At 39.5% G+C, this 22,153-nt stretch overlaps 1 protein-coding gene across 2 annotated transcripts in view; it reads left to right on the top strand.

The window, feature by feature from the left end:
* Positions 1-11,500, top strand: part of LOC124798123 (pre-mRNA-splicing factor syf1 homolog) — a 150,759-nt gene extending 139,259 nt beyond the window's left edge. For both annotated transcript variants that reach the window (XM_047261380.1, XM_047261381.1), the window contains exon 19: positions 11,101-11,500. In XM_047261380.1, the coding sequence (XP_047117336.1) occupies positions 11,101-11,180 (80 nt within the window). In that variant the 3' untranslated portion in view covers positions 11,181-11,500. The remainder of the gene's footprint in view (positions 1-11,100) is intronic.
* Positions 11,501-22,153: the final 10,653 nt, after the last annotated feature.

Below are 22,153 nucleotides of genomic sequence, written 5' to 3'. Positions count from 1 at the left end.
TTATATAATCTATCTGAAACCTGTCAGTATCTCCAGGCTTCTTCCATGTATACAACCTTCTTTTATGATTCTTGAACCAAGTGTTAGCTACGATTAAGTTGTGCTCTGTGCAGAATTCTACCAGGGGGCTTCCTCTTTCATTTCTTAGCCCCAATCCATATTCACCTACTACGTTTCCTTCTCTTCCTTTTCCTACTATCGAATTCCAGTCACCCATGACTATTAAATTTTCGTCTCCCTTCACTATCTGAATAATTTCTTTTATTTCATCATACATTTCTTCAATTTCTTCGTCATCTGCAGAGCTAGTTGGCATATAAACTTGTACTACTGTAGTAGGTGTGGACTTCGTGTCTATCTTGACCACAATAAGGCGTTCACTATGCTGTTTGTAGTAGCTTATCCGCACTCCTATTTTTTTATTCATTATTAAACCAGCTCCTGCATTACCCCTATTTGATTTTGTATTTATAACCCTGTATTCGCCTGACCAAAAGTCTTGTTCTTCCTGCCACCGAACTTCACTAATTCCTACTATATCTAACTTTAACCTATCCATTTCTCATTTTAAATTTTCTAACCTGCCTGCTCGATTAAGGGATCTGACATTCGACACTCCGATCTGTAAAACGCCAGTTTTCTTTCTCCTGATAACGACGTCCTCCTGAGTAGTCCCCACCCGGAGATCCGAATGGGGGAGTATTTTACCTCTGGAATATTTTACCCAAGAGGTCGCCATCATCATTTAACCATATAGTAAAGCTGCATGCCCTTGGGAAAAATTACGGCTGTAGTTTCCCCTTGCTTTCAGCTGTTCGCAGTACCAGCACAGCAAGGCCGTTTTGGTTGGTGTTACAAGGCCAGATCAGTCAATCATCCAGACTGTTACCCCTGCAAGTACTGAAAAGGCTGCTGCCCCTCTTCAGGAACCACATGTTTGTCTGGTCTCTCAACAGATAACTCCTCCGTTGTGGTTGCACCTACGGTATGGCTGTCTGTATCACTGAGGCACGCAAGCCTTCCCACCTACGGCAAGGTCCATGGTTCTTTGGGGGGGGGGGGGGGGGGGATGTGCTATAAGTTATAATAAAAATCACATTATAATCTTAAGTTTTTAAAACTAATATGAATAAATAAACAAACTCATCAGTCAGCAAAGTTTGCATCTGGCTTTAATGGCAGAAAACTTGTTGTTGATGTGAAGAATGGACAAGGCATTCAATCTCTCCTCAGACAACGTAGAACGTAGGTACAATTTCAGTCTTTTAAGAGCCAAAAACGAGCGTTCTGCTGAACAATTTGTAAGTACCATACTTAGAAATATTCTAAGAGCAATGTCAACAATCGGAAATGCGTACTGTAACGTCTCTTTTCGTAAAAATTTACTCATTGCGACTAGTGTATCACTAATCTCAGAAGATTTCAAAAGTTCCGCAAAGTAAGGGTCTAAGTCTGTGTCATATGACACTTGGAGTTTTGCTGCATGTTCAGCATTATCGTCAGGTGAACTGTTCTTAAGGTTACTGGAAACTGTGAAGGAGTTCAACAGTATTCTATAGTTTTCCTTCCTCCTGCTAATTCAGCGTACAAGTTGTCGAGTACTGGGAGAAATGTTTTGACTCTAAATTTGTCCCTTACAGTCAGAAAAACTTCTTCAGAGTTCGCTTCTTCATCATCATGATGTTTGCATTTTCGTGATCTTTTGTAGGTGCATTCATAGTCTATATCAGTCACAATCTCCATGGATTTATTTTCATAATAGTCAAACATGCCATGAATAGATGCAATAAATCCCACAAATGATTCATATCATACATGTACTATTTTGGTATCAATATTTACATATTCCAATTTTAGATTTACATTATTAAGTCTTTGAAGTATGTCCTTCCAAACTGTCATCATGAATATTGTTTCTAGTCTACTGAGTTGATTCAGTAAAGCTGAAGCCTCATTTCACACAAGTAGTTTTTCAAACGTATTATTGGCAATATGGGTGAGGGAATTGATAACGCCCTCCTGGTTTTCATATCGACTTAAACATGCTTCCTCTCTTGCTGGCCAATGTGTTTTTTATAAACTTTTTACTGTTTTGCTTCCTGGTTTCATGAAAGAAAAAAGTTTATCCCAGTGCTGTGTAGAAGTAGAGAAAAAACTGTAAAGGTTTCACACTACATTGAAAAATGAACATGCTTCCCAACAACAGCTTGCAGCAGTAGTGCCGACTAAATTCAAAGAATGTGCTGTACAAGGCACATAATGTGTTTTCGGATTTCATTCTTTAATGCGTGCCTGCAAACTGGTGTATGTTCCTGACATATTGCTTGCGTTGTCATATGACTGGCCTCTACAGTCAGTAATATCAAAGGAATTTGTAGACAGGATTTTTAGTACAGTCTCAGCTAAGTTTTCGGACTTGGGTCCTGCGTTTGGTAAAAACAGAAGGAAACATTCAACACGTTCACCATTCTCGTTCACATATCTTAATATGAAAGATAATTGATCAATATATGAAATGTCCGCAGTAGAATCTACTATTATAGAGAAATATTTGGCCTGTTTTATTTCACTTATGATAATTCTTTTTATTCGTTCAGAAAGAAACTCTGTTATTTCATCACAGATTGTTGAAGAAAGATAACTTGTATGTCCCTTCCCTGGATTTCCGTATCGTTCAATGTGCTTTGTGAGGAAAAGATCAAACTCGTCTATAAGTTCAAGAGAAATCATAAATTGACCATTCTGTAATGAATGGAATCTTTCAGTGTGTCAACATGGGGGGAGTCCACGATGTGTTAGCTTCTTCACTACTGCAAACATCCGTTTCAACACCGGGCGAGGTGGCGCAGTAGTTAGACACTGGACTCGCATTCGGGAGGACGACGGTTCAATCCTGCGTCCGGCCATCCTGATTTAGGTTTTCCGTGATTTTCCTAAATCACTCCAGGCGAATGCTGGGATGGTTCCTTTGAAAGGGCACGGCCGACTTCCTTCCCCGTCCTTCCCTAATCCGATGAGACCGATGACCTCACTGTCTGGTCTCCTTCCCCAAAGAACGCCCCCCCCCCCCCCCCCCCAACCCTTTTCAACACACTGCACCAGACATTTTTTCTGTCTCAACATATGACTCGAAATGGTTATCTATTGTTCCAAGTGACTTTTTTCTTGTTAAGAGTCATAACTCAGAATTTTTATGTTCAAATGAATTCTCATGATGAGATAAAATATTATAAATATTTTTCCAATCTGCAATACCACTAGTAACAATTGCAGCCTTACTTCCAAACAATTTACATGGTGCACAAAAAACAGCACCGGTGCTATGGGCGTATTCTAGAAAGTCACGCAAAGTTGATTCACCATTTAAAAGTTTACAGTAAAATACATTTTTGTTCAAATATATGGTTTTATCGCCTACTGATCTTTTTGATATAGAAAAATCACCGTTACAATTTTTATTAATGTCACATTCTAAGGGAATGTCAATTGTTGATTCATTGACACACCATTCTGCAGGATCATCACTAACGAGGTTTTTACTTTTTGTAATATCTGACTCGACACTTAATTTTTTGTGAAACTTGAAATCAGGAATAATTTGCTTTCCTCCATTTTTAACTTTTGTTTCATCTGTATGTACTTCTTTTGCAACGGCTGCAGTGCCAGAAATATCATCCGTACTACTGGAACTCGAAGTCGAACCAGCAGCACTTTTTGCGAAAAATTTATCTGCTCTGCCAAGCGTTTTTAGAACATTGTCTTCTTTTTCTTGCCTTTCCTTCGATAATTTCTGAAATGCCGCCCCCACTTAATTTTGCATGTTTGCTTTTTTCACTGTTATTCATGTTAAGGCACTTACAGAATTGTCAACCAACAGTCAAAACAAAAGAAAAAAAATTGTAAGAGGAAAGAAAGAAAGACAATATCCAGTTCCAGTTCCAGTCATACTACACCACACATGAGCACAAAGCTTTTTACTTTAAACACAGCACATGGGCACAAACATTTTTCCTTTAAACACAGAGCAATGAAATGACCAAATTGGATTACTCGACATAAGTATGCTATAAAAGAACGACAATGCAGAATAATTTAATTTCATTGTCACCTGTTTCTCTGTTGTCAGTGAACCAGTAGAAGCACACCTGCCGGCTGGAATTCATCTTGTAAAGAAAACGGGACAGTCCCTTTTTTGGCTTCTGCCGGAATTTTAGCTGGGACGCAAATATGTCCTGAATATTCTTGAAACTGGCTTTCTAATTTAAAAAGCAAATAATTTTTGCAATTTCTTGCAGTGAGCTGTGCTGGATCGATTCTTATCCCACTTATTCTTATAACATTTTAGCGGTTTCTGTGGGCAGAGAAGACAGGCTACAAAGTTTAAGTAGTCTTGTTGGAAGTTGATGTGGTGTGTTTTCATTTGTGTGAACACTGCTGTCATGTCTACATGCAAATGAACCTTTTGTTCCAACATAAAATAAAAATAACCTTTCCTCGAAGAAAAACAGCTTAGTTAAGAAGTTTAATGTAAAATTTGCAATGCCACATACTATTCGATTGTGCAGAGTGGGAACTTTGATATCGTGCAGGCTGCAGCACAATAAATGAGACAAAAAAAAGTTGGTTTCTGCTTCTTTTTTCACCCAAAAAAGTAACTAAGTAAATAAATAAATAAAATTTTTAAACTGTTGTGAAGTGTATTTACCACATTATTAGATATTCTGCTTATGTTCTTTTCATGTAAACATGTGTTTAAAAATGTAATACATTCCCAGTACAATATGTTTTGTTAAACAGATGTCATTAAATCAAAGCTCAGATATTGAAGACCACAGAGCTTTCACATTAATTACAGTAATGGAGGGTTGACTTGATTCTTCCCTATAATTTCTACAAGAAATTTAAGTAGAGTCGAGTTTTATGTACTGTTGCCCACACATGTTACAGTATGTAAGAAACTGCTGATTAGTTTATCACAGCTTTTCAGCAGACCCGGTATTTTGACGGGGAAAATATGGTAGGGTTAAGAAGAAGCCAACAGCATTCTCAGGATAATAACATTTCAGACATTGTATTGTAGACTGCCGTCCTGACAGCTTACTTCAAAATATATTGAACAATCATGAAGATGATACCAGATGGAAACCCAATGTTAAATTTCCATTCAGTCAGCAAGTAAATTATGTATATTTCCAAGCTTGTATTGTTGAATTTCATTCTTAAAGGCTTATTTAAACTAGCAAGTTGTTTAACAACATTAAAAAATTTTGTCATTTGTAAGCACACTTATTTTAAAATGTAAAAGGTTAAAATGAGTACAGAGCAAAAAATTCCGCCTCCCTTAACATGCCGCCCCCAGGCATACGCCTAGTGGGCCTATTTGTAAATGTGCCACTGACTGTAACCTAAGATGTGTATAGTGTAGGGTGCTGTGTGGAAAGTTCTATCAGGCTTGAAGACTGTCTTTAAAATTACATATCATACATGGTGTAACAACCCTTGTCCTGTGTAAAAATTCAATATATGCACATCTGATCAAATTTTGAACTCTTATAACTGGCCTGAAGAAATACAATTTTCATAGTGTACCATTTATGCAGGAATATTCCATCAGTTGTGACTGATATAGAAATGCAAAAACTTAATGTTGTTATGGAATTGTAGTTAATAATACAGTTAATAGATTGGAACAGAAGAAGAGTACTTACTGTGTGACACCTGAAACTGAATTGATTGAAAATTAACTATGGACGGGAAAGAAGAAACTTCCAATACAAAAGGGTAACAGCAAGACTTATTGTAGGCTGCATACTGAGAGTGTATCTCAATAGCAAAATCATGATTGGTGTATGCATAGCATTATGAAGACTGGCCACCTGGCTGGTCTAAATCCGTGGTGCAGCCCTTGTGACATGCCTGTTCTGCCTCTTGAGGTCAGAGATGATGGCTGTGGCAGTAAAAAGATGCAGTGTCTCTGGATCACTATCAGTATCTACTGTAGACAGGAATACTAAATCCATAACCCAACACATAGGGCCAATGATGGCTCAATTTGTGCCATTGCCAATGAGGGAGATGTGGCTGAGCTCCCCGTGAAGAGATGGAGTGACATGGCTTCCTCTGAACAGATCAACTCAGATGACCTGGCTTTGTACTGCAAGAGCTGGGGATTTGGAAGGGTGTTGCAGACCAAGTGCTGTGCTAGTACAACGGGGTGGAAAGAGGTTTTGGACAGTGGGAGTAGCTCCGTGTCCATGGGCTCCCACCCAGTGAATCACTCTGCACCTTTTGAGAGGGGTAATGGGACTGCAGGTTGTACCAGTGAGTGGGCAGTGCAGCTAGCTGCACCGGTGGTGGTTGCAGGGGTGTCAGGCCCCTGGGTCAGAAGCGCACGACGTAGTGATTGTTTAAAAATCACTGTATGTATTGCAAAGAGAATTGGGATGAGAAAACAGCAGTGTTTTGGGCATCAAATTCACTTGATCCACTATCTTGAAACCAAAATCCATAAAGGCTGCGGATTACAGATTTGCTTCAAACTTTATACAGTCCATTAGGACATGATGTGCAAGTAGTAAGGAATATCACTTAGGTGATTTTGAGGAAATCGCAAGAGAAGTTTTATGCTTCAGTGATGTACCAGTGCATTGCAGCCCTGAGCATGAGCTGGCACCAGTCACGTGGTTACGGTACAAGCTGTGTAATTGGTGGAACAGTCCTGCTCATTCCCCCCCCCCCCCCCCCAACACTAGTTACATTATTTCATACATATTACATTCGACAGGTAATATGATGAAAAGACACATGTATTTGCATGAGTGAATTTTCAATGTTCTTTGGTTGTTTGCTAATTTTTACTATCATAACAAATATTATATTTACAATTATCGACAAGTAAACGACCAAACGCGTAAAGTTTTCTTGAAAACGTAGCCTATTGTGATTTCCAAAACCCCTTGTACCTGCAATTGAGTAGGGTACCAAGAACTGCCTACCCCCATGAACCATGGACCTTGCCGTTGGTGGGGAGGCTTGCGTGCCTCAGCAATACAGATGGCCGTACCGTAGGTGCAACCACAACGGTGGAGTTATCTGTTGAGAGGCCAGACAAACGTGTGGTTCCCGAAGAGGGGCAGCAGCCTTTTCAGTAGTTGCAGGGGCAACAGTCTGGAAGATTGAGTGATCTGGCCTTGCAAAACTAACCAAAACCGCCTTGCTGTGCTGGTACTGCGAACGGCGGAAAGCAAGGGGAAACTACAGCCGTAATTATTCCCGAGGACATGCAGCTTTACTGTATGATTAAATGACGATGGAGGTAAAATAATCCCCCATTCGGATCTCCGGGCGGGGACTACTCAAGAGGACATCGTTATCAGAAGAAAGAAAACTGGCATTCTACGGATCGGAGCGTGGAATGTCAAATCCCTTAATCGGGCAGGTAAGTTAGAAAATTTAAAAAGGGAAATGGATAGGTTAAAGTTAGATATAGTGGGAATTAGTGAAGTTCGGTGGCAGGAGGAACAAGACTTTTGGTCAGGTGATTACAGGGTTATAAATACAAAATCAAATAGGGGTAATGCAGGAGCTGGTTTAATAATGAATAAAAAAATAGGAGTGCGGATAAGCTACTACAAACAGCATAGTGAACGCCTTATTGTGGTCAAGATAGACACGAAGCCCATGCCTACTACAGTAGTACAAGTTTATATGCCAACTAGCTCTGCAGATGATGAAGAAATAGATGAAATGTATGACGAGATAAAAGAAATTATTCAGGTAGTGAAGGGAGACGAAAATTTAATAGTCATAGGTGACTGGAATTCATCAGTAGGAAAAGGGAGAGAAGGAAACATAGTAGGTGAATATGGATTGGGGGGAAGAAACGAAAGAGGAAGCCGCCTTGTAGAATTTTGCACAGAGCATAACTTAATCATAGCTAACACTTGGTTCAAGAGTCATGAAAGAAGGTTGTATACATGGAAGAATCCTGGAGATACTAAAAGGTATCAGATAGATTACACAATGGTAAGACAGAGATTTAGGAACCAGGTTTTAAATTGTAAGACATTTCCAGGGGCAGATGTGGATTCTGACCACAATCTATTGGTTATGAACTGTAGATTAAAACTGAAGAAACTGCAAAAAGGTGGGAATTTAAGGAGGTGGGACCTGGATAAACTGACTAAACCAGAGGCTGTACAGAGTTTCGGGGAGAGTATAAAGGTACAATTGGCAGGGATGGGGGAAAGAAATACAGTAGAAGAAGAATGGGTAGCTCTGAGGGATGAAGTAGTGAAAGCAGCAGAGGATCAAGTAGGTAAAAAGACAAGGGCATGTAGAAATCCTTGGGTAACAGAAGAAATATTGAATTTAATTGATGAAAGGAGAAAATATACAAACGTCGCAAAAATGAGATCGACAGGAAGTGCAAAATGGCTAAGCAGGGATGGCTAGAGGGCAAATGTAAGGATGTAGAGGCTTATCTCACTAGGGGTAAGATAGATACTGCCTACAGGGAAATTAAAGAGATCTTCAGAGAAAAGAGAACCACTTGTATGAATATCAAGAGGTCAGATGGAAACCCAGTTCTAAGCAAAGAAGGGAAAGCAGAAAGGTGGAAAGAGTATATAGAGGGTCTATACAAGGGTGATGTACTTGAGGACAATATTATGGAAGTGGAAGAGGATGTCGATGAAGATGAAATGGATGATACGATACTGCATGAAGAGTTTGACAGAGCACTGAAAGACCTGAGTCGAAAGAAGGCCCCGAGAGTAGACAACATTCCATTGGAACTACTGACGGCCTTGCGAGAGCCAGTCCTGACAAAACTCTACCATCTGGTGAGCAAGATGTATGAGACAGGCGAAATACCCTCAGACTTTCAGAAGACTATAATAATTCCAATCCCAAAGAAAGCAGGTGTTGACAGATGTGAAAATTACCGAACTATCAGTTTAATAAGTCATGGCTGCGAAATACTAACACAAATTCTTTACAGACGAATGGAAAAATTGGTAGAAGCCGACCTCGGGGAAGATCAGTTTGGATTCCGTAGAAATGTTGGAACACGTGAGGCAATACTGACCCTACGACTTATCTTAGAAGCTAGATTAAGGAAAGGCAAACCTACATTTCTAGCAGTTGTAGACTTAGAGAAAGCTTTTGACAATGTTGACCGGAATACTCTCTTTCAGATTCTAAAGGTGGCAGGGGTAAAATACAGGGAGCGAAAGGCTATTTACAATTTGTACAGAAACCAGATGGCAATTATAAGAGTCGAGGAGCATGAAAGGGAAGCAGCGGTTGGGAAGGGAGTGAGACAGGGTTGTAGCCTCTCCCTGATGTTATTCAATCTGTATATCGAGCAAGCAGTGAAGGAAACAAAAGAAAAATTTGGAGTAGGTATTAAAGTCCATGGAGAAGAAATAAAAACTTTGAGGTTCGCCGCTGACATTGTAATTCTGTCAGAGACAGCAAAGGACTTGGAAGAGCAGTTTAATGGAATGGACAGTGTCTTGAAAGGAGGATACAAGATGAACATAAACAAAAGCAAAACGAGGATAATGGAATGTAGTCGAATTAAGTGCGGTGATGCTGAGGGAATTAGATTAGAAAATGAGACACTTAAAGTAGTAAAGGAGCAGTAAGTAGTAAGGGGAGCAAAATAACTGATGACAGTCGAAGTAGAGAGGATATAAAATGTAGACTGGCAATGGCAAGGAAAGCGTTTCTGAAGAAGACAAATTTGTTAACATCGAGTAATGATTTAAGTGTCAGGAAATCATTTCTGAAAGTATTTGTATGGAGTGTAGCCATGTATGGAAGTGAAACATGGACGATAAATAGTTTGGACATGAAGAGAATAGAAGCTTTCAAAGTGTGGTGCTGCAGAAGAATGCTGAAGATTAGATGGGTAGATCACTTAACTAATGAGGAGGTACTGAACAGAATTGGGTAGAAGAGGTGTTTGTGGCACAACTTGACAAGAAGGAGGAACCGGTTGGTAGGACATGTTCTGAGGCATCCAGGGATCACAAATTTAGCATTGGAGGGCAGCATGGAGGGTAAAAATCGTAGAGGGTGACCGAGAGATGAATACACTAAACAGATTCAGAAGGATGTAGGTTGCAGTAAGTACTGGGAGATGAAGAAGCTTGCACAGGATAGAGTAGCATGGAGAGCTGCATCAAACCAGTCTCGGGACTGAAGACAACAACAACAACAACAACAACCAAGAACTGGCTTGCACCTGGATGCTTCAAGCTGCAGACACAGGATTCAAGGACGAGTGACAGGCTTGGAAAGCCCAAGTCAAACAAAGATAATAATAGAATGAGTTACAATATGCCAGAACATTAGGGTGATGTACAATTATACATCATATGTGCTTTCGACATAACAAGTTGCAGGATGATATTTTCATACAGACATATTAAACATAAATTAAAGTGGCATCTACTACATTGAATGAATGCAATATTCCTGCATGCACTAGGAATCTTCAAAATTTCTAAGAGGAAACAAAGCTCACTTGACATTTTGAAAAATATCTCTTTCTTCTGACAATCTGGATGCAAACCTTGCATAACGTAACATTTTTGTAAATATTGGTGTGGAAATTGGTGAGATACGATTGAATGTATTTCAACAGCATCGTCATGAAAAAGAATTTCTCATACACTGTCAATCAAATATGAAAAAGTATGATGGTGCAAGGTAATGTTTTTATCTTTTGTATGGAGATAAAAGCCACATAATATCAGAAACTCAATAAAAGTTCATACAAATACATGTGCCTTTTCATCACATTACCTTTCAAATTTAATGTGTATGAAGTAATATGTTGATATATGGCCAATTAAAACTGTAGTAGACTACTGTCTGTCTTTCATGAGCAGCATGTGGTAGCACAAGAGGTGGAAATCTGAGATCAAGTTCTATTCCAACAGATAGTTAAAATCATCAAACATCGTATTTAAGAAATATGTTCTGTGTTTATTTTGAATCTTTGTTTTATTATTCACAGTGATGTCTGTTCAGTTTGACATTCCGCGAAAATGCAATGATCGCAATAACCCATCTGTTTTCATTTTCCAGATATTCCAGTGGAGAAACAAGAAATACCATCTGAAGTTTTTGGTGGCCTCAAGAAAGAAGTAAATGAAAATGATGACTAGTGAACTTGCTATGCAGACTGAAATTTATACCTTCAACTGCATGTTGTTTATGTATTTTTAATTCATTCCATTAAAATATCTGAGAGTAAAGGTACAATGGAATATTTGTACCAGATTATGTACAAGGAAAGACACATATTGTATTACCATAAACAAGATTAAGTGCATATTATTTCCAAGACCCAAAAAATTATTTTACTATGATGATGAAAACCTTGTATTGAGTAGAAGCAGTGGAATGAATAAAGACAATAATACATCGTACAAAGGATATGTTGAGCAGTGTATATGAAAATAAAACAAGGCTTTTTAACAGACAATTGAGATTTTAAACTTGCTTTCCTCTTCAGGTGAGGCCATGGCGTGTGTGGGGTCCTGCACCCAAACAAAACACAAACAAACATGGGGGTAGAGAGGGAGAGGGAGAGAGAGAGAGAGAGAGAGAGAGAGAGAGAGAGAGAGAGAGAGAGAGGGAGAGGGAGAGATGCTTTAGAATGCAAGTTCAGCTATTGTGTTCAGCTTTTTTTTAATCTGCCTATATGCTGTTTACCTCACCTCTGTGGTGAGTGGTTGTCTTGACATATTCCATTGTTAATAAGTGTATGTTTTAATGATGAGTGAGCACTGATTCGTATTTTACCATAATGTCAAGGTGTGGGCTCAGGCTAGCATTTTATATCACCTGTTTCATCTCTGCCAATATGGTACTGAACGAATTGAGGTCCGACGAAAAAGTGGATAATTGTCAAGAGCAACCACATCTGGCCCCCACTATTGCTTTGCATATTGGAGACTGGTACTTCTAGAAATATGTTACTGCTTCCTGTTACACTGATGGGATCGTGATGTCATTTGTGACACAAGAACAATGAATTGCATCAATCAGTCAAATATTCTCCGAAGACTTCAATGTCTACAGAAGAGAGACCCACCTCCAGAGACACTTAGCGACTGCACGATCGTCCCTGGATAAATTTGGGGTCAAAATGAATACCTTGTGGCCTGAGTAGACAGGGGAAAATTTAAATTAGTCAGAAAATATGAGCCATGCACATAAGTGTGCCACTTCCAGGATTCAGGGAGGTGCTCCAGCCCTGGAGCAAAGTTGTCTGGTAGATTAAGAACTAGGCCAGTGTGCCTGTGATGTGATTTGCGAACATTTAGAAAATGTTTGCACACTTTCACATATGATAACACTAGTCACAGACACTTTGCGGGAGGTGACAACAGGAAGAAGCACCCAGCTACCCTCTACCACTAACATTGCCAGTCCAATAATTAACGTGTTGACTCCGTGAAGATATGGGATAAATCCCAGAAAATATTTTTCACTAATTACAACAGACATTACTCTCAACGAATGTTTGACAGCATAATTGATGTTCATCACACCGGCCGGGGTGGCCGAGTGGTTCTAGGCGCTACAGTCTGGAACCGCGCGACCGCTGCGGTCGCAGGTTCGAATCCTGCCTCGGGCATGGATGTGTGTGATGTCCTTAGGTTAGTTAGGTTTAAGTAGTTCTAAGTTCTAGGGGACTGATGACCTCAGAAGTTAAGTCCCATAGTGCTCAGAGCCATTTGAACCATTTTTTGATGTTCATCACAGAATTCTGTCAACCGTGACAGTGTTTGCTAAAAACCTTATATTCCACATGAACAAATTCCCATCTTCCATAAATGTATTGCAGTCCCAGATTGCCTATTGTTGATGACGCATAGCTCATGAATAATATAGCTGAATTTATAGCAAGATGGTGCAGATATATTGGATTGTTATCGGCTATCATAGAACAAGTGATGAGCTTACTGAAATGATGTCACACTATACTCTCAGAATATCCAGCCACATCTGGGATAAAGTATAATGTACCATGGTATTCTACAAGAAAGACACTCCAGACCAGTATTTCATATTGGGTGGGGTGATGCTGTATGGAAATTTAATGTTTCCGACTTTTCACAGTTGTTGATATACAGCTCCTATGGAAGCACAAACATTCTGAAGCTAGCTTGCTGCCATACTGTGCACCTCATCCCTGGAGTTAAGAACTTTGTATGCAACAGGTGGTGGTGTTACCACTACCAAGTGCTGTGATTTGAGTACCTCTAAAACTTTATCCTTGTGCTACAGTTTAATTCTGTTATGAATGTATTATTTAATAAATTTCTGAATAAGCTATAAGGACACATACTGTCACTTGACTGTCACACATTTTGTAATCGACACTCCATCCATCTACCTCTGCATAAATGTTGTATTTTGACAACTGTTTTATGAGATATATGGGACATATTAACAAAAACTGTACTCAAATGGTCTTTGACTGAAATCAGTCATAAAATTAAAAATAAATTGTTCATTAGCTTCACATGTTACAATATGTCATTCCTGTGCTTTATGAAAGCTGTGGGACACAATCAACAAAGACTAAAAACAAGGCCAGATTTAGAGGTGAGGAGGCCCCTAATCAGTTTTTACGTAGGTAAGTAATTTTTTCTTTCAAGTCCTTCAATAATTTATTGTGAGAAAAAGTAATAAAATGACAAAATAAAATACAAGAAATAAACCATATTAAGATGTGATGTTAGTGAATAGAACATTGAGAGGTTTTTCAAGTGATAAATGGTTGATGAATTTGCTGAAGTCCGGATCCCAGAGTAAATCATGCTCAGTGGTGAGTATGGGTAACTTTGATAGACAGTTTTGCTTCATTGTACTTCTCAGCGTATTTTTTATAGTTTTCATTTTCTCTCCAGTGCAGTTTGAGACCATCAAAAACAAGTACACTCTCAGTGCAATATCAGTGTTTGGGAATGTAACTGTGAAATTTTGATTGTCAACAATTTTATAGAAGAACAGTTCTTAAGATTGGTCTTTTTGATACTCCATTTTGTATAAATGATACAAATTGAACCAACCCATTACTAAGACTAGGTCCTAAATCATCTTTGTAAACTTTTACCAATTCTGCAGGAAAGCATAAATTTGCAGTGTCAAGATCCCCTAAATGATTTAGAAATATAAACCTTGAATGAACAGTGTCATATGCTTTCAGTCAGAGAAGCACAGAACTGTTCAGTCACTGGGATAAAACCTGACATTTTAGCATTAGCCTCTAGCACTTTCATATAATCAAGCGAATTCAACTTCAAATTTCTTGTTCTGTTGTGTGATTGTATGCACTAGTCAGTATTTAATAGTACTTAAGCTGCTTCTTTGTATTTGTCAGATTTATCTCTTTTGGATTCAACAAATGATTTCAATCATTCCAGTGCACACATGGAAGATTCAAGAATCATTTTCAGGTCTTGCAAAATCTTGTTTGAAGCATTGAAACACTCCAAAATATCAAACTTCCTGGCAGATTAAAACTGTGTGCCGTACCGAGACTCGAACTCGGGACCTTTGCCCGCGAAAGGCAAAGGTCCCGAGTTCGAGTCTCGGTCCGGCACACAGTTTTAATCTGCCAGGAAGTTTCATATCAGCGCACACGCCGCTGCAGAGTGAAAATCTCATTCTGGAAACATCCCCCAGGCTGTGGCTAAGCCATGTCTCCGCAATTTCCTTTCTTTCAGGAGTGCTAGTTCTCCAAGTTTCGCAGGAGAGCTTCTGTAAAGTTTGGAATGTTGGAGATGAGGTACTGGCAGTAGTAAAGCTGTGAGGACGGGGCGTGAGTTTTGCTTGGGTAGCTCAGTTGGTAGGCGCTTGCCTGCGAAAAGCAAAGGTCCCAAGTTCGAGTTTCTGTCTGGCACACAATTTTAATCTGCCAGGAAGTTTCATATCAGCACACACTCCTGCAGAGTGAAAATCTCACTCTTACTCAAAAATATCGTTTCAAAAAATGACAAACAGCGCAGTTTTGAGACCACTGCTCTTTTCCAAAAGGTGGAGTACTTCATTTATCATGACGTCTTTTTGCTCCTTATCAGAAGATATACTTGTTAGAGCTGCTTTGGTTTTGGAGTAACTGTTGACAGTTGCTTTTGTAGCTTCAGCTTGGCAAGACCAGCAAGTATCGAAAAACTTTGTCAACACATAAAATTGTCTGGTAATTTTTTTTTTTTTTTCAGTTAGAATTCAGTAGTGTTCCGTACTTGCTGTAAAAAATGTACATACATTCTAAAATAAATTGAAGAAATAAGCAGCTGATGGACAATGAGTTAGCTGCTGCCTTTCCTACTAAATTAAGAGAATGCACACAACATGGTACAAACATTGATGTATAACAATGAAAACAATCCATTATTAATAAAGTTATTTAATTGTATGAATATAACAGAGGGAAACATTCCACGTGGGAAAAATATATCTAAAAACAAAGATGATGTGACTTACCAAATGAAAGCGCTGGCCTTTACAAATGTCTGCTTGTGTCTGTGTTTGTGCGGATGGATATGTGTGTGTGTGCGAGTCTATACCTTTCCTTTTTTCCCCCTAAGGTAAGTCTTTCCGCTCCCGGGATTGGAATTACTCCTTACCCTCTCCCTTAAAACCCACATCCTTTCGTCTTTCCCTCTCCTTCCCTCTTTCCTGACGAAGCAACCGTTGGTTGCGAAAGCTTAAATTTTGTGTGTCTATCGACATGCCAGCGCTTTTGTTTGGTAAGTCACATCATCTTTGTTTTTAGAAAAGTTATTTAATTGGATAGATAAAAGTCTACTCACCAAGTGGTGGCAGAACACACACATGAAAGACAGTTGTGATTGGCAAGCTTTCAAAGCCAGTGGCTCCTTCTTCAGGCAGAAGGGTTGAAGGGAAAGGAAGAAGGGTGAAGGAGAAGGACTGGAGAGGTCTAGGAAGAAGGGGTAGATTTCGGGGAAGTCACCCAGAACCTCGGGTCAAGGGAGACTGACTGTGGGACTGTATTGGACGAGATTGGAAAAATTGAGAGCTTAAAGGTGGAAGACAGGGTAATATACAAGACAGAGATGTGCATGAGTTCATAAGAGTGAAAAGCTTAGTGCATTGTACATGACAGAGGTGGCAGGGGGGCAATGAAAAATAGACGGGAAAGACAATGAAAGAAGTAGAAAACTAAAATGGAGTGAAGCAAAGAGTAGTTACAGTGAAGAAAAGCTGAGACGGAGGAAATAAATGTAAATTAAAACCAGGTGGGTGGCGAGAACCAAGCACATGTTATAGTGCTAGTTCCCAACTGCAGAGTTCTGAGAAACTGGTGTCTGGGGGAAGAATCCAGATGGCCCGTGTGGTGAAACAGGTGCCAAGATCACAAATGTCATGTTGCAGAGCATTCTCTGCAACAGGATGTTGCAGTTGCCGTTATACATCCTCTGCCTATGCCCATTCATCCTAATTGATAATTTGATGGTAGTCATGCCGATGTAGAAGGATGAACAGTGTTTACATAATAGCTGGTTTACGACGTGTTGTTTTTCAGCTGATGTATATATACATGCGTGCCTCAGCGATACAGATGGCCGTACCGTAGGTGCAACCACAACGGAGGGGTATCTGTTGAGAGGCCAGACAAACATGTGGTTCCTGAAGAGGGGCAGCAGCCTTTTCAGTAGTTGCAGGGGCAACAGTCTGGATGATTGACTGATCTGGCCTTGTAACATTAACCAAAACGGCCTTGCTGTGCTGGTACTGCGAATGGCTGAAAGCAAGGGGAAACTACAGCCGTAATTTTTCCCGAGGACATGCAGCTTTACTGTATGATTAAATGATGATGGCGTCCTCTTGGGTAAAATATTCTGGAGGTAAAATAGACCCCCATTCGGATCTCCGGGCGGGGACTACTCAAGAGGACGTCGTTATCAGGAGAAAGAAAACTGGCATTCTACGGATCGGAGCGTGGAATGTCAGATCCCTTAATCGGGCAGGTAGGTTAGAAAATTTAAAAAGGGAAATGGATAGGTTAAAGTTAGATATAGTGGGAATTAGTGAAGTTCGGTGGCAGGAGGAACAAGACTTTTGGTCTGGTGATTACAGGGTTATAAATATAAAATCAAATAGTGGTAATGCAGGAGTAGGTTTAATAATGAATTAAAAAATAGGAGTGCAGGTTAGCTACTACAAACAGCATAGTGAACGCATTATTGTTGCCAAGATAGACACAAAGCCCATGCCTACTACAGTAGTACAAGTTTATATGCCAACTAGCTTTGCAGATGATGAAGAAATAGATGAAATGTATGACGAGATAAAAGAAATTATTCAGGTAGTGAAGGGAGACGAAAATTTAATAGTCATAGGTGACTGGAATTCATCAGTAGGAAAAGGGAGAGAAGGAAACATGTAGGTGAATATGGATTGGGGGGAAGAAATGAAAGAGGAAGCCGCCTTGTAGAATTTTGCACAGAGCATAACTTAATCATAGCTAACACTTGGTTCAAGAATCATGAAAAAAGGTTGTATACATGGAAGAATCCTGGAGATACTAAAAGGTATCAGATAGATTACATAATGGGAAGACAGAGATTTAGGAACCAGGTTTTAAATTGTAAGACATTTCCAGGGGCAGATGAGGATTCTGACCACAATCTATTGGTTATGAACTGCAGATTGAAACTGAAGAAACTGCAAAAAGGCGGGAATTTAAGGAGATGGGACCTGGATAAACTGAAAGAACCAGAGGTTGTGCAGAGTTTCAGGGAGAGCATATGGGAACAATTGACAGGAATGGGGGAAAGAAATACAGTAGAAGAAGAATGGGTAGCTCTGAGGGATGAAGTAGTGAAGGCAGCAGAGGATCCAGTAGGTAAAAAGACAAGGGCTAATAGAAATCCTTGGGTAACAGAAGAAATATTGAATTTAATTGTTGAAAGGAGAAAATATAAAAATGCAGTAAATGAAGCAGGCAAAAAGGAGGGGGTCTCAAAAATGAGATCGACAGGAAGTGCAAAATGGCTAAGCAGGCATGGCTAGAGGACAAATGTAAGGATGTAGAGGCTTGTCTCACTAGGGGTAAGATAGATACTGCCTACAGGAAAATTAAAGAGACCTTAGGAGAGAAGAGAACCACTTGTATGAATATCAAGAGCTCAGATGGAAACCCAGTTCTAAGCAAAGAAGGGAAGGCAGAAAGGTGGAAGGAGTAAATAGAGGGTTTATACAAGGGTGATGTACTTGAGGACAATATTATGGAAATGGAAGAGGATGTAGATGAAGATGAAATGGGAGATAAGATACTGCGTGAAGAGTTTGACAGAGCACTGAAAGACCTGAGTCGAAACAAGGCCCCGGGAGTAGACAACATTCCATTAGAACTACTGATGGCCTTGGGAGAGCCAGTCATGACAAAACTCTACCATCTGGTGAGCAAGATGTATGAGACAGGCAAAATACACACAGACTTCAAGAAGAATATAATAATTCCAATCCCAAAGAAAGCAGGTGTTGACAGATGTGAAAATTACCGAACTATCAGTTTAATAAGTCACAGCTGCAAAATACTAACGCGAATTCTTTACAGACGAATGGAAAAACTGGTAGAAGCGGACCTCGGGGAAGATCAGTTTGGATTCCGTAGAAATGTTGGAACACGTGAGGCAATACTAACCTTACGACTTATCTTAGAAGAAAGATTAAGAAAAGGCAAACCTACGTTTCTAGCATTTGTAGACTTGACAATGTCGACTGGAATACTCTCTTTCAAATTCTGAAGATGGCAGGGGTAAAATACAGGGAGCGAAAGGCTCTTTACAATTTGTACAGAAACCAGATGGCAGTTATAAGAGTCGAGGGGCAGTTATAAGAGTCGAGGGGCATGAAAGGGAAGCAGTGGTTGGGAAATGAGTGAGACAGGGTTGTAGCCTCTCCCCGATGTTATTCAATCTGTATATTGAGCAAGCAGTAAAGGAAACAAAAGAAAAATTCGGAGTAGGTATTAAAATCCATGGAGAAGAAATAAAAACTTTGAGGTTCGCTGATGACATTGTAATTCTGTCGAAGGACTTGGAAGAGCAGTTGAACGGAATGGACAATGTCTTGAAAGGAGGATATAAGATGAACATCAAGAAAAGCAAAACGAGGATAATGGAATGTAGTCAAATTAAATCGGGTGATGCTGAGGGGATTAGATTAGGAAATGAGACACTTAAAGTAGTAAAGGAGTTTTGCTATTTAGGGAGTAAAATAACTGATGATGGTCGAAGTAGAGAGGATATAAAATATAGACTGGCAATGGCAAGGAAAGCGTTTCTGAAGAAGAGAAATTTGTTAACATCGAGTATAGATTTAAGTGTCAGGAAGTCGTTTCTGAAAGTGTTTGTATGGAGTGTAGCCATGTATGGAAGTGAAACGTGGACGATAACCAGTTTGGACAAGAAGAGAATAGAAGCTTTCGAAATGTGGTGCTACAGAAGAATGCTGAAGATAAGGTGGGTAGATCACGTAACTTATGAGGAGGTACTGAATAGGATTGGGGAGAAGAAAAGAGAACTTGACTAGAAGAAGGGATCGGTTGGTAGGACATGTTTTGAGGCATCAAGGGATCACAAATTTAGCATTGGAGGGCAGTGTGGAGGGTAAAAATCGTAGAGGGAGACCAAGAGATCAATACACTAAGCAGATTCAGAAGGATGTAGGCTGCAGTAGATACTGGGAGATGAAGAAGCTTGCACAGGATAGAGTAGCATGGAGAGCTGCATCAAACCAGTCTCAGGACTGAAGACCACAACAACAACGACATATATACATATACTATTAAAGGTAGAGCCTCCTGCAAAATGACACGTCATATACCAGCTATAATTTAAACATTGTTCAGCCTTCTACATCGGCATGGCTACCACCATATTATCAATTAGGATGAATGGGCTTAGACAGAGGATGTATACTGGCAACTCACGACATCCTGTTGCTGAGCATTCTCTACAACATGATATTCATGACCTTGGCACCTGTTTTACCACACGTGTCATCTGGATTCTTCCCCCAGACACCACTTTCTGCGAACTCCGCAGGTGGGAACTAGCACTCCAACATGTCCTTTGTTCTCACCACCCACCTGGCCTTAATTTACGTAAATTTCTTTCGTCTCAGCTTTTCTTCACCATCACTACTCTTTGCCTCATTCTGTTTTAGTTTTCTACATCTTTCGTTGTCTTTCCCGTCTATTTTTCATCGCCCCACTGCCACCTCTGTTATGTACAATGCACTTAGCTTTTCACTCTTATTAACTCATGCACGGTGTTTTAATAAGTAATCTCTATCTTGCATGTTACCCTGTCTTCCATATTTAAGCTCTCAGATTTTCAAATCTCGCCCAATGCAGTCCTCAACAATCAGTCTTTCCTTCTCATCCCGTACGGTTAGTCTCCCCTGACCCGCAGTTCTGGTTGACTTTCACGAAATCTACCCCTTTTCCTAGACCCTTTCAGTCCTTCTCCTTCACCCTTCTTCCTTCACCTTCAACCCTTCTGACTGACGAAGGAGCCACTGGCTCCGAAAGCTTGCCAATCACAACAGTTTTTTATATGCGTGTTCTGCTGCCGCTTGGTGAATAGATTTTTTCATCTACCAGTTAAATATAAATTGATATATGATTTTTTCCAAAAATCGAAGGTTGTATCCCTCTGTATTTGCCACTGATATTCGTAGCATTATCTCATGATCGGCTGTAGCAGTCGAGTATGTCAATTTGATGGTCGCATAAAAATTGTAGTAAAATGTTTATTGGGGCTTCACCAGTGTGGCCACAGTTGATAGAAAGGTTAGAAATCTTTCCTTTGGCATCGATCCTTCAATATATCAAACAACTGTAGTCAGTGGATTGATATAAGATTCGTAGGACATAGAGTCCACTGATACAAAGTAATATTTAGATTTTTAAATTCTCGATATTAATTCAATGAGGACTTTATCACTCATGTAACTGATAGGCCTTCACAAATCGTAGGCGAAAGATAACTGACATGACCACTTCCTGTGTTTGCATACTCTTTCGAATGGGTTTCTAGAATGGGTTCATACTCGACTAACAATTCCAAAACACTGAGGAAATTTCCATTCCTTGTTGAACCAGTAATTTCATCTCCGCCTCAGACAGTAATCCATGTTCAGCAATGAATTTAATAGTATTGATGATAATTCTGAGAATTTTCTGCCGATATTGGATTTGTTATGCCTCATGTCTTGCTATCTCTTGGTCGATGAATCTTTTCCCTATTGCACTAAGGTCATGAAGAATTCCAAGTGAGTCTTTGATGTCTCATGCTTGTATAGACAATCAGATGCATGCTTTCAGTGTACAATAGCCCTCTCTACTTAATTTTGTGTATTGAGCGAAAATATTCTACCCATAAGCGGAGAAAAACAAAGCCAAACTCGACTGATTGTCTCTTGATGTTTATTCTTGTGTGTGAACATATTCTTTGAAAATTTCCAAATAAAGTTTGAATTATCTCACAACTGATAGTGCAGAACTGAATTCTGCAAAGATATTTCATCTCAGTTTTGAAGTTCTATGGAACTTTTTGCACCCAATATTTAATTGTTTCTTCTGTAATATTGTCAAACCAAAGACCAATGTCATTTTTGAAACCACAAAATTCTGCTTGTTCTTGATTTTGATATGATGTTTCCAACAATTCTGTGGTGTCGCTTGGTGCAACAGTTGGATTATTTTGAATACTATCCATCAAATCTCCATCTGCTGTCGACTCTCCTCTTTTATTTTTATAATCTTGTGGAACTTCTTGGTTGGTTGACATGACAAAATAATTGGTCAGTTTGGGTGCTTTAGCTAAAGTTACTTCAGTTTTCTTTTCATGTTCTGCATGTAATTTCCTCTTCTGGGAACCACTAGTGAATAGTTGAGGCGTTTTGTGTCGATCACCCATATTTCCACTATAAAAAAAAGGTCGAGTCTCAGCTGTTGTGAAAACATGCAACTGTAAAAGGAAAGCCCTTAATCAATAAGGAAATAGTCATACAAAAATTGATAATCTAGCAGAAACCAAAAATTAAGAAAGTAAGTTAAATGCGGTGGTGTATGGGATCATGAGGA

This window comes from Schistocerca piceifrons, chromosome 5 (genome assembly GCF_021461385.2).
Source record: "Schistocerca piceifrons isolate TAMUIC-IGC-003096 chromosome 5, iqSchPice1.1, whole genome shotgun sequence".
Lineage (NCBI taxonomy): Eukaryota > Metazoa > Arthropoda > Insecta > Orthoptera > Acrididae > Schistocerca > Schistocerca piceifrons.
The sequence above is the reverse complement of the archived record's forward strand: the minus strand, read 5'-3'. Positions and strand labels throughout refer to the sequence as shown.